The following is a 13,245-nucleotide window of genomic DNA, read 5'->3' on the forward strand; positions in this document are numbered from 1 at the left end:
ACGAGGGCGGCGGGGGCGATGGCGCGGTGGCGGCGGCGATGTCACGTGAAGTTGGAGAAAAAGTGGTGATCAATGAAACTGAAGTTTTTGTAAGTGCCATATATATAGGAGGGGCCTTTAGTACCGGTTGGAGCCACCAATCGATACTAAAGGCCAATTTTGGCCAGGCCAAGCGGCGGGAAACGGTCGCCTTTAGTACCGGTTCATTACCCCAACCGGTACCAAAGGCCAACCCATTAATACCGGTTGGTGTCACCAACCGGTACTAATGGTTGTGCGCTGCCACCCGCGGTGCACTATGTTTAGTCCCACCTCGCCGAACGAAGGGCAGCCGCACTGGTTTATAAACCCAGCCGCGGCTGCTCCTTCGAACTCCTCTATATAGCAAACTTCTGGGCCTAACTAGGGCGCGCTGCCCTATGAGCCTGTCGGCCCTTCTGGGCCTGAATTTGCACACCCTAGGTCTGGCAGGTCCACTGGGCAGCGCCCAACAATTTTTTATATAGTTTTTTTCTTTTCTGCATTATTTATTTTCTTCTATTTATTTTTGAGTAATGTTTTTATATAGTTTTTTCTTTTCTGCTTTATTTTTTCTTCTATTTATTTTTGAGTAATGTTTTTATATAGTTTTTCCTTTTCTGCTTTATTTTTTTTCTTCTATTTATTTCTGAGTAGTTTTTTTGCTTTATTTAGTTTCTTTGTGAATATTTTTGCTTTAGCTCTCTAAACAAATTGGTAAATGCTGACATCGCTTTGAATGCTGCATACTAAAGTGCCCGTGTAACAGATGAGTTGCTTCGAATGTTGCATAATGCTTCATTTTATAGTGATTCTCAATTTCAGGGCCATTTAGCTCTCTAAACAAATCGGTAAATGACTGAAAACAGCAAATGATATCAGAACGTGTTGGAAATTGATGACGTCGCTTCGAATGTTGCATAATGTCGGCTCAAAAAAAGTCTGGAGTTCAAATAAGTTTAAAAAAATGATGTGCCCGTGTAACAGATGAGTTCTCGTCCGAAACCCTGATACTCCGAAAGAGATTGTCCAGTTTGTACACGAAGTGCGTCCAGTTTTTGCCTTGACACTCTCTACTCTTTCGCACATGCTATGCGGGTGTAATGATGATATCATGCCAAGTTTCAACATTTTCAGAGTTCATTTTGTTGTGATTTACTGTTTCATGGTCATTTAGCTCTCTAAACAAATTAGTAAATGACTGAAAACAGCAAATGATGTCAGAACGTGTTGGAAATTGATGATGTCGCTTCGAATGCTGCATAATGCCGGCTCAAAAAAAGTCCAGAGTTCAAATAAGTTAAAAAAATGAAGTGCCTGTGTAACAGATGAGTTCTCGTCTGAAACCCCGATACTCTGAAAGAGATTGTCCAGTTTGTACACGAAGTGCGTCCAGTTTTGAAGTGAGTGACGGCCGGCGGGGGAGGACCGGCGTGGGGGATTGAGGGGGAGACCGAGTGAGTGGAGAGAGTGAGGGCGCAAACATGTAAAAATATACATCAAAAATACATTGATTATCAATGATATTTTTGTGTACAATCTGAATTGTCAATATGAGTCCTCAACGGTTAAGAAACCGGTGAAGACTCATATTGAGTCCACAAATTATACACATAGAGTTCAATGAAGACCAAATGCTTGTGATAGTTTGAGAAGTAACATATTTAAGGTGGTAAAAATCTTGCTAGGGGAGCGAGGTGGGACTAAAAACAGCCTGCCACAACCTCTTTATTACCGATTCCCAGCATCTTTAGTACCGGTTCGTGCCATGAACCGGTACTAAAGGTTCGCTCTGAGCCGGTACTGAAAATCTCCTTCCGCCTAGCCATTTGAACCAGTACTAATGAACACATTAGTGCCGGCTCAAATGCAAACCGGGACTAATGTGTCTTACATTTGATCATTTTTCTACTAGTGCTATCATATCAAAATAACCTTGACTTGAAGTTACCTGAAGAGCTAATTTTTAAGCAGCAGAGGGGAAGTGTAACCTGGAAGTTACAGGGCATGGATTTTCAGATGTGAAACCGTCCCTATATCCACTGTAACTCCCGCAAAATTTTGGGACAACAAGAAAACATGTATCAAATTAACATTTGCCATGCACTAACATTGATATTCACGTGATATATACTTAGAAAACAAAGAGGTAGATAATTCTTCATGTTGTGCTAAACTTCTACCTTGTGTCCTCTAGAATCTGAACCAGAGGCAGCAATTCTGTACAAGACAGCTCGTCCCATCAATTATGGAATTGGCACAATCGGGTTCGACATGGATGGATCTGCACAATATGGAGGTTGAAAGAAAGATCGAACCTGCAGCAAGAAGGCGGCATGGGTAGTGGAGGATCTCGCTGCGCGGGAGCCACCGCCGCCGCCGTAGTCTCAGGCCTACATCATCATTGCCTCTCCTCAGCTCCATTGGGAAAGTCGCCACCGCCGCTGCCGTTGTGGACTCATGTCGGCCATGGTCATGGTCGTCGCCTCTCCGTAGCACATCAATCTGTACTAAGAGCACTAGTATTCAGTTGGGAGTAGAGAAATCAGCATCAATAAAAGACAAATCCCAAATTCGATGGAGAATGACCTTGGAGAAGACAAAGCAGAGAAGTCGAAGCAGCAAAAGGGGGTGTGGATTGAACAGCCGGACCAAGGAGACTATATGGAAGCGAAACAACACAGACCGAGATGGTAACTGACCTGCAATTATCCGTCGCCGGCGAGTGGCGTACAACACACGCCATTAAGCCTCGATCTACAACGATGCTCGCTTCTCCCTCACAGACCCTCTCACCCGAGCCCCACGGACCAGGCGCAACTCTGGACGGGCGAGGCATGACACGCTCACCTTGTATACCGCTTCGCGATTGTTTTTATTGCCAGCGAAGTGGCCAAGGGAAATTGGATGATACAGGCCCAACAAGCCCGAACAGCAGCATTGAGAGACGACAAAGGTAGGTTTATTGCAGGAGGGAATGAAAAGATAGACCACTGCGCGGATGTTCTCATGGTGGAGGCCTTAGCTCTCAAATTTGGCCTAAATTTAGCGCAAAGGGCAGGATGTAATCGCCTAATCATCAACTCTGACAACCTGGAGGTGATTGAGACCATGCAGGACGGAGGACAGTCAGCGAGAGCGGCGGAGGCAATCTTCGATGACTGCTATCACTATGCTTGTGATTTTATCATGACTAAATTCGAACATTGTAATAGAGAGGCTAATAAAATAGCATATGAACTTGCTAGATTAGCTAGATTTTTTTCGACTTCGGATTGGTTTGAGGAGCCTATTAGTGAAATTGTAACGCTTCCCAGAAACGATGTATTGGTTTTAATTCAAAAAAAAAGCCCGAACAGCAGCAGATCGCCGATTTTATCGTGGGAGCATCGTCCCAGTTTGTTTACCGCTCCCGAAGGGATCGAAGGTGCATCCGACGGCCAAGATAGCCCAGGTCTGCCGATCTGATGGTAGAAAATGGTGATAGTCTGAGAAGGCTGGAAGAGTGCTCGGTTGTAACGTTTCTAAACTAAATGGTAGGATTGCACATGAAATCCCAGGACATTTAAGTCCGTTGGCCGGCCCATGCATGAAAACCGCCCGCAAAATCTGCTTTTGTATTAATGGTTCCAGGATCTACCATATCCACCGGATTTGTAGGCTGTAAGAGCAACTACAGACGGGCGTCCCAAACTCGCCTTATACGCCCGAGCGGTCGGCCTGATCACTGACCGGTCACAAATTTTTGACCCAGACAGACGCCTTATACGAACTTCAAATGCCCGAGCCAACCGACATCTTCATATTCAGCCCAAATATGGGGGCGGATATAGGGGCCCACGGGTGCCCCCAGGCGTGTCTGCCACGTCGGACCCAACAGCCGCTCCGGCCTGAAAATGCACCAAATCCACCAAATCGATCTACCGGATCCATTTGCTCTCTCCCCTCTTCCTCCTCCTCCTCCTCGACGTCTGTCTTGCCGCTCCGCCGCCACGCGTGCTCCGCAACCGTTCCTAGCCTCTACGCCGCCAGCTCCGACAAAGCAGTTCTCTCTCCCATCCTCGCTGCCGAGGACGTCGTCCCCGGCCCGGACACCACCACGGTATGTCTGACAACTCTATGGCTCCGCCTTGCGCTCTATGTGTTCGACACATTGTCTGACGGATTTTTTGTGATTCTATTATGGAAAACGATGAATTCTGATACTTCGTCGGACGAGGAGTATGGACCGACGGAGCTTGATCAAATGATTCAAGATGAGTTCTTTGATTCCTTGGATTTGGACAAAGAAGTAGACATGCTCATGCTCATGAGTATGCAAAAAGAAATGGACCGGCAGGTGGAGCATATTCTCTATTGCACGATGCGCTAGCCCAGTTTCTCAAAAAGTCAGAACTGATGGAAATGACTAGGCAATGTATTTTAACACTCCCCCTCACGTCTAGGCTGTGGACCTACAGGAAAACCTTAGACATGGCATCAAGATTAGATTGCAGCTATTTTCTATATTAAAATAGTGTTGGTCAGTCTTTGATCCCGAGACCTTGTGGCTATGATACCATATTGAACTGATGCACTAGCCAAGTTTCTCAAAAGTTTGAACTGATGGAAAGAACGAGGTAATGTATTTTAACATTCTTAACTTCAAGGGTTCAATCAAAGTGAGAAGAGTGATCAATCGGGATAGGGTGTCCGGAGCACGGCTATTGCAGAAGGAATACTTTGCTCCGAACCCAACTTTTCTGGATGGCCCATGGTTTCGCCGCCGTTTTCGCATGCGGGAATCATAGTGGAGGCACACATCAAGCTCAAAAGGAATTGTTGCGACCATTTTCTTTCTCTGCTAAGCAGAAATGCACGACTGCTATGAGGATTCTTGCACTTGGTACTGTCACAGATGCCGGATGGCTCGATACCAACATTTGTTAATCACGTGCGACATTGACGTGTATGATAGTCATGCATGAATTTGCATGGATTTAAGAGTCCAGATTCGAGATATATTGATGCCGGTCACAAGATATGAGGGACCGGTGGGCGCTGTGCGTGAACACATCCGCGGGCGTAGGGGGCCAGATTTGGCAAGTTGTAGATGCTCTGAACTACAGGTAGCACGCTCTTCGTGCTCGTTTTCGTCCCAAGGGGGAGAGTCTGTGTGCAGAGCCAACAAGTCAACGTGTGACTGACTGTGGGTCCCGCCTCGCTGTGGGAGTATGAGCGAAGGGTCTGAATAGAAATCTCAGACTCTCATCCCCGTCTTCCTCTTCCTTCTGCTCCTCTGCTTCTCTCTTCTCTTCCCCAATTCCCCCTCAAACCCTAGCGACCGATCCGCGAGTTCCCTCCGGCGGCGGCGCCGCCGCTCCGATCGCCCGCCTCTCCGTCAGCCCCAGCCCGCCGTTCGCGCCGCGGCAGCGGTCCATGGATTTCCGCTTCAGCGCCGGCGACCGCGGGCCGCCTTTGCCGCCGCCGTTGGAGTGGCAGGCGGTGCCGCGAGAGCTCATCATTCGCGAGGAGGTGACGCGGCGGCTCACCGAGGAGTGGGCCAAGGGCGACCCCGCCTTCGCCCGCGGCCTCAACGAGGGGTTCGGGCCCGGCCCGTTCTTCGCCCCCGATCGCTTCATGCCGCCGCCGCCGCCGCACGCGCCGATGCCGTTGCCGGTGCCGATGCGCCCGCTCCCGCACGCGCCGCCGCCGGTGCCTTTCGAGGAGTTCGGGGCCTGGCAGGGGTTCGGGCGTCCCCTGCACGCGGGGTTTGGGGAAAGGACGCGGTTTCTCTTCGGGGCGAAGTGGGGGTCTACGCCGCCGCCAGACCCGAAGCACAAGCTCAAGCTGCTTGAGGTCGAGCCCTCCGGGAGACCCGAGGTATGTCGGCACAAACGAATCTTCTTCCGATTGTTCAGGTCAAGTCATTATCGTCGCCGTACTACTAGGCCTGAAGTTCTTTTCCAGATTCGGCATGAAAAACTTTTACTTTCCTCAGAAGTACCTGCTGCATCTATGTTGTGTCATTTCAGAGTCACTCGCACATTATCTGTTCTGAAGTTGATTTCCAGATTCGGCATTAAAAACAGTTTTGGCTCAGAAATTCCTTCTGTATTCCTGTTCTTCATTTCAGAGTTCTGCACACTGCCTGTTCCTCTTTAGCTCAATGTTGCTGTACATTTTATGCTTATTTCACTTGTCCTATTTGATTTGACTTTAGCAGCAACGTTTAGTTTTGTGGAAAATCTCGATCTCTCATCAAGTCATGCATAAGTGGGCAATCCTTGCTATCAAGAGCAAATATTTCTTTGCTTAGTTCAATGGAACACCAAATCTGGTAGGAATAGATCGGGACAATTGCTATCATACTGAATATTGCCCTTCCAGATAATCAAAATTATCAGCTAAGACATACTCCCTCCGTTCCGATTTACTCGTACCACGACGAGTAAATCGGAACGGAGGGAGTATGATTTAGGTAGATGGTGTGAACTTGAGTGGAAAAGAGAGTATTTCTTTTGTAGAAAAAAGGGTGACAGGCGAACAGACTGATACTGTCACCACTGTTGGGTGAAAGTTATGAGGCTATTTTTTGGTGGTAATATTGATTACTGGGTACATCAAGGCTCAGATCAGAGTCAGAGTTTGAAAGGACGCTGATGATTTCCCATTGACTCTACTTGTCTCCATGCATTTATTTGTTTGGTATATGTAGCTGTAGAGATAATCATACTCCCTCCATTCCAAAATATAGTGCGTCCTCGGTTTCCGTGCTTCAACTTTGACCATAAATTTAACCAACGAGACCGATTGCGGCGGGAGTGAAAATTATATAATTGAAGAACTTCTTTTGAATACGAATTCACTGGTATAATTTTCGCTCCCGTCGCAGTCGGTCTCGTTGGTTAGATTTATGGTCAAAATTGAACCTCGAAAAGCGCGGGCGCGCTATATTTTGGAACGGAGGGAGTAACATGCTATTATTCTAGAGCTACAGGATGTTGTTACATATGCACACCTGATTAACTATTGCATTGAATCTTCATCTCAGGCTCTTTCACCAAAGGTTCCAATGATGAAGAGCAAAGCAGATGCAAATGTTGCAACTACTGTACCAAAGAAAGTACAGAAACTAGCCGAGGACTGGAGCTGTGCACTATGCCAGGTTAGTGCACCGTCTGAAGCTGGTCTAAATGAGCATCTTGGAGGAACAGAGCATAAGGCGAAGTTGGCACAATGTAGCGTCAGCAAGGCGACCAAAGATGACAAAAACTGCTTGCAGACGACCACTGGGAATGAGAGCAACACAGATCCTTGTGATGCACCTAAGAAAATATGCATGCTAGTAGACAGTGCAACATGTGAAGCTGGTCTAAATGAGGATCTTGGAGGAAGAAAACATAAGGCGAAGTTGGCACAATGTGGCGTCAGCAAGGCGATCAAAGATGACAAAAACTGCTTGCAGACGACCACTGGGAATGAGAACAACACAGATCCTTGTGATGCACCTAAGAAAATATGCATGCTAGTAGATGGTGAAATGCATGAAGTTGTTCGGAAGAACAACTATCTGTGGTGTGATCTCTGCAGAGTCAGGTGCGATAGTAACAGCATCATGGCTGGCCATCTGCGTAGCAAGAAGCACAGTAAATTAAACAAGGTTTCGACGTCGATAAAGGCTGTCAGGACAAATACCGATACTAAGGAAGGTTTGACTTCTTTTGGAAGTCAGGTAAATACAAACGGCTCTACTGAAATTCCAGCGGTAATTGAAGGCGACATAAATATGACCACCAAAGTAGATGAAAGTGGCCCTGTAGAAAATCCAGTCCAGAAAGAAATCCATCCGTTGAGCAAGAAGCACAGTAAATTAAACGATGGTTGGACATCGATAAAGGCTGTGAGGACAAATACCGATACTAAGAAAGAAATCCATCCGGGGAGCAAGAAGCACAGTAAATTAAACGATGGTTGGACATCGATAAAGGCTGTGAGGACAAATACCGATACTAAGAAAGAAATCCATCCGGGGAGCAAGAAGCACAGTAAATTAAACAAGGTTTCAACATCGATAAAGGTTGTGAGGTCTAATACCGATACTAAGGAAGGTTTACCTTCTTGTGGAAGTCAGGTAAATACAAAAGTCTCTACTTAAATTCCAGTGCTAATTGAAGGCGACATAAATATGACCACCGAAGTAGACGAAAGCGAGCCTGTAGAAAATCCAGTCCAGAAAGAAATCACAAGAATGGCCACCATATGGGCAATGTTTTCTTGTTAAGTTTCTTTGATACTGGTAATCAAGGTAGGAATCTTATAAGTCTTCGAATCCAGTTCAACAGATCTCTTATATCTCTTTGTAAAGAAATATAAGAGCGTTTAGATAACTAGCTTGTGTTTGTTCAGAATGTACCTAGCTAGACAGATAGTAAGTAGCCCGTTACACCTCTTGTCTGTGCATTACATGCGACATGAGCAACGGCCACATTGTGACCTTGTGAATGTTACACAAAACAGGTGATAAACTGACTCAAGTTTGGAATTTATTTAGTTGTTTTAAGTGTCCGGGCTCAGATTTGCTTCTGCGTATGTTGTGCTGAAGTTGTTCTTTCTTAGTAGTTGCAGCATGTACTCACCAATAGCTATTTAAAAAACAGTGCACGCAGCAGTAATCTGAAGAGAGTATTCCTTTTGTAGCAAAAGGGTGACAGGTGAACAATCTGATTCTTGTCACCACTGTTTGGTGAAAGTTATGAGGTTATTTTTGGTGGTAATATTGCTTACTGGGCACATCAAAGCTCATATCAGAGTCAGAGTTTGAAAGGATGCTGATGATTTCCCATTGATTCTACTTGTCTCCTTCCATTTATTTGATTGGTATTGCTAGCTGTAGAGAGATACATTCGATCATGAGACATAGTTTCAACTTGCAATCATCCGAATAACCATATAACATGCTATTATTCTAGAGCTACGGGATGTTGTTACATATGCGCACCTGATTAACTATTGCATTGAATGTTCATCTCAGGCTCTTTCATCAAATCCAAAGGTTCCAATGGTGAAGAGGAAAGCAGATGCACATGTTGCAACTACTGTGCCAAAGAAAGTACAGAAACCAACCAAGGACTGGAGCTGTGCACTATGCCAGGTTAGTCGACCATGTGAAGCTGCTCTAAATGCGCATCTTGGAGGAACAAAGCATAAGGCAAAGTTGGCACAGTGTGGCGTTAGCAAGACGATCAAAGATGGCAAAAACTGCTCACAGATGACCACTGGGATTGAGAGCAGCACAGATCCTTGTGATGCACCTAAGAAAATATGCATGCTAGTAGACGGTGCAATGCATGAAGTTGTTCGGAAGGACAACTACCTGTGGTGTGATCACTGCAGAGTCAGTTGTGGTAACTACGCCACCATGGCTTGCCATCTGCGGTGCAAGAAGCAGAGTAAATTAACCAAGGTTTGTTCATCGATAAAGGTTGTGAGGACAAATACCAATACTAAGGAAGGTTTGCCTTCTTCTTTTGGAAGTCAGGTAAATACAAACGGCTCTACTGAAATTCCAGTGGTAATTGAAGGCGACATAAATATGACCACCGCAGTAGATGAAAGTGGCCCAGTAGAAAATCCAGTCCAGAAAGAAATACAAAGAATGGCCACCATATGGGCAATGTTTTCTTGTTAAGTTTCTTAGATACTGGTAATCAAGGTAGGAATCTTGCAAGTTTACGAATCGAGTTCAACAGATGGCTTATAAGGTATCTAAGTTGATTACTAGTGTCTAAGCAACTTTGCAAGAGAAGCATTGCTCCCTGGACATGTCTTTCACATGGAGATGACTTATTTATGTAGAATGCCCAGTTTGAACTTTGCCTAAGCTGCTTCTGTTGTAGTTTTAGCCAGTTTTGATTGTCGCCCTCTGTTTAAGTTAATGTGAGTAGGTGGGACGGGTTGAGCTGGTGATGAGTAGGGTTTCCCTGAGTGCTAACCTGACTCGTTTGTAATTTGTTTAGGTCTTTTAGGTGTGGCTCAGGTTTGCTTTTGCATATGTTGTGTGGAAAGTTGTTCGTTGATTAGTTGCAGCGCATACTCATCAATAGCTGTTTCAGAAAGACTGTGGTCAGCATTAATATATAGTTGTGAGATGCATATATATTATCCAAGCATCCTGATGAAGACAGAAACCGGCATATATGAAATATCAGGCAAAAATGCTTCTAAAGCTGCAAATTCCATGAAAATGAGGTGTAGGTTCTGACGATTCTTGACTGATTTATACTGCTCGGGAAGGTTGTGATATGTATGCATGCCAAATTTCAACGTCAAATTTTGGTACTGAAATTTTGCATTAATGTTTGGTGCTGAAATTTGGCATTAATGTAGAACATGGGCTTCCTTGGTATCTTACGTATTATTTTAGAGATGATCTTTGAAAATTCTGCCCCGAGTATTCATGGAATTTGTGAGTTTAGACAGTTTTTTGCTGGATATATATATACCCTCGAGAGTTTCGTCCGCAACAGCTTATCTCAGGTGTTGCTGGGAGAAACGCAACAAATCATGGGAGATCAGAAAACTCAGTGAACACCATGGCAAGCTTGCAGCCAAGAAGCAATCCATGTCCTGTGGTCCTGCTGTTTATTTCTGTTAGGCCAGAGTTCCAATGTCTCTGCAATTCTCTGCTGTTGTACCTTCTCGAGTTTGAATTCCGGATTGTTATAATTTGTACCCCATGTAGGTCTGGTGTTATATCTTCTGAAATAATCTATACTGATGTGTGCCCTACTAGCTTGTGTTTACTAAGAAGTAAGAACATACCTAGCTAGACAGATAGTAAGTACTCCCTCCGTCCGGAATTACTTGCATAGAAATGGATGGAAATGAATGTATCTAGAACTAAAATACGTCTAGATACATCCATTTCTCGGACAAGTATTTCCGGACGGAGAGAGTTGCTCGATACACCTCTTGTCTGCGCATTACATGGGACATGAACACTGACCGCATTGTGACCTTGTGAATGGGACATGAACACTGACCGCATTGTGACCTTGTGAATGTTACACAAAACAGGTGATAAACTGACGCAGATATGAAATATCATATGAGAATGCTCATATAGCTGTAACTTTCCATGAAAAAAAAAAGAGTGTAGGTCTCGATGATTCTCCATTGATTTATACTGCTCGGGAAGGTTGTGTTCTATTTGAGATTCAAATACAATGTTATTTGTGAGATATTTTGCTAGGAGTTTTTTTATTGATGTGGAATATGGTATTCCTAAGTATTGTAAATTGAAGTGGTCTTTGTAGCTTCTGCACCGAGTATTCATGGAATTGTGTGACTATTTCTTTTAGAGTACGTCTAGGTGTATCATATTTTTATAGATGGCAGAAAACAAATTCCAAAGACTATCTGTTGCAAGCAACAAGTGTATTACAAATTTGACTAGCCACCACATACGTTGCAATTCACAGCCACAACACATAGGGCCTACCCTAAGTTATTAGAAAGACAAAGCGTGTCACGACCAACACCGGCGAAGCCAACTGAAACTCATCCACCCATGAGTGCCTAAAAAGAGGATGGCGAGTAGGTGGAAGGACTTGATTAGTCTTGACGGAGGCATCGTCTTGGGCACACAAGGAGTGGATCAACGAGCTGCTCGGCTCGTTAATCTCGTGCTCGTTAAGCTTAATGAGCAAAAAATCCTGCTCGATTTGGTTTGTTTGAAACTTAATCTCGCCCATCTACTTTGTTGCCTCTTTATGTTGATTAGATTTAATAGATGGGCTGAGGTGCTACAAAATTTTTGTCACGTGAGATAAAAATATGTGTTGTGTTGTGTTGTTACTAACGAGTTTAACGAGCTACACATGAAACTCGTTCGTTAGCTCATTCATCAAGCCCGTTAAGCTTAATAAGCTGAAATTGATGATTGACTCAGTTCATTAAGAAACGAGCCACGAGCATAACGAGCTGAACTATCGAGTACTCATTAAGCTTGCGAACCACAAGCTTTTGGTCCAGCCCTACGCATAAGCGACAACATACATAGCGCCCATGAAGATCGACCTAGGACAACTACGAGCATCAAAAGAATGCACCACATGACCTCCGCAGCAACGAGCACCAAAGGAATGCAACACAAGACCTCCCAACCATGTCTGCGTACATAATGCTCCCAACTACGGAATGACGTCGGTGATGTCATCATCGTTGATTCGAAACCGAACCTAGGCTTTCGCCCGGAGATAAGAACCAAACACAAATGTCGCGGGTGGTGGTGGTGGGGGGGCACCTCATCGACGCCTCCAAGGAGGGGAAGGATACCCACAGGCGCCGGCGGCGCAACCGAAGACATGTAGGACTTCCATTTGTAGCAATCCTCTATCCCCGCCCGCCGGATTGCGGCAACACCGTCCATGTTGGACACTTTGCCGAAGCATCCGCACCTTGTCATCGTAGCTGAAACACTATGGCCCACCACGCATGCGCAAACAATAGCATGCAACACGTCTTCTACCCCCCCCATGGGCTAAATTTCATGTTTTGACCCTTTTCTGAAACCTATTCGAGATCTGATCCTAGTTTGAATTTTTTTCGAGATCTGACCCTTTTGCTACCACCAGGGACCATGGCGGTAGGGTATAACAGCCTACCGCCAAGGACCCTGGCGGTAGGGTTGCATGCCCTACCGCCAAAAACCTCCTAAGTATTGAACACAGTGCGTGCTCGTGCCTACCGCCAAGCACCTTGACGGTAGGGTTATGCAGGTTATTGCCAGCCCGTTTGGCGGTACGATGTTTCCTACCGCCAAAGTCCCTGGCGGTAGGCTATTAGACCCTACCGCCATGTAGTGGCGGAGCTACGGCAAGGCCGAATGGGCCATGGCCCGCCCAGCCCATGCTATTTTCTGTAGTATATACTTCGTTTTGGGCCATGGAACATATTTCCTGCAGTTATTTTCTACAGTCGGCCCGCCCAGCTTTCTGGGTCAAGCTCCGCCACTGCCGCCATGGACTCTGGCGGTAGCAAAAGAGTCAGATCTCGATTTTTTTTCAACCTAGGGTCAGATCTCGAATAGGTTTGGGAAAAGGGTCAAAACACGAAATTTAGCCCCCCGCATGGCCGAGAACCTGCAACCGCGAGCCATCTTCCTCCCGGCGCACAATCAAGGGCCCACCGCACAGCAACTATCGCACCCGAGGTACCTCGGCGAGCGCTGACGACCCGTGATGC

The 13,245-nt window shown here is 45.6% G+C and overlaps 1 protein-coding gene across 1 annotated transcript; it reads left to right on the forward strand.

The window, feature by feature from the left end:
• Window positions 1-5,266: 5,266 nt before the first annotated feature.
• On the forward strand, window positions 5,267-10,788 carry LOC119336569. The gene is made up of 4 exons (XM_037608613.1): window positions 5,267-5,880; window positions 7,052-7,880; window positions 7,971-8,131; window positions 9,032-10,788. Exons 1-4 carry the CDS (start codon window positions 5,437-5,439, stop codon window positions 9,686-9,688), a joined length of 2,091 nt encoding a protein of 696 aa, XP_037464510.1. The 5' UTR covers window positions 5,267-5,436; the 3' UTR covers window positions 9,689-10,788.
• The last annotated feature ends 2,457 nt before the right edge of the window (window positions 10,789-13,245 follow it).

Source organism: Triticum dicoccoides, chromosome 7B (assembly GCF_002162155.2).
Source record: "Triticum dicoccoides isolate Atlit2015 ecotype Zavitan chromosome 7B, WEW_v2.0, whole genome shotgun sequence".
NCBI classification, from domain to species: domain Eukaryota; kingdom Viridiplantae; phylum Streptophyta; class Magnoliopsida; order Poales; family Poaceae; genus Triticum; species Triticum dicoccoides.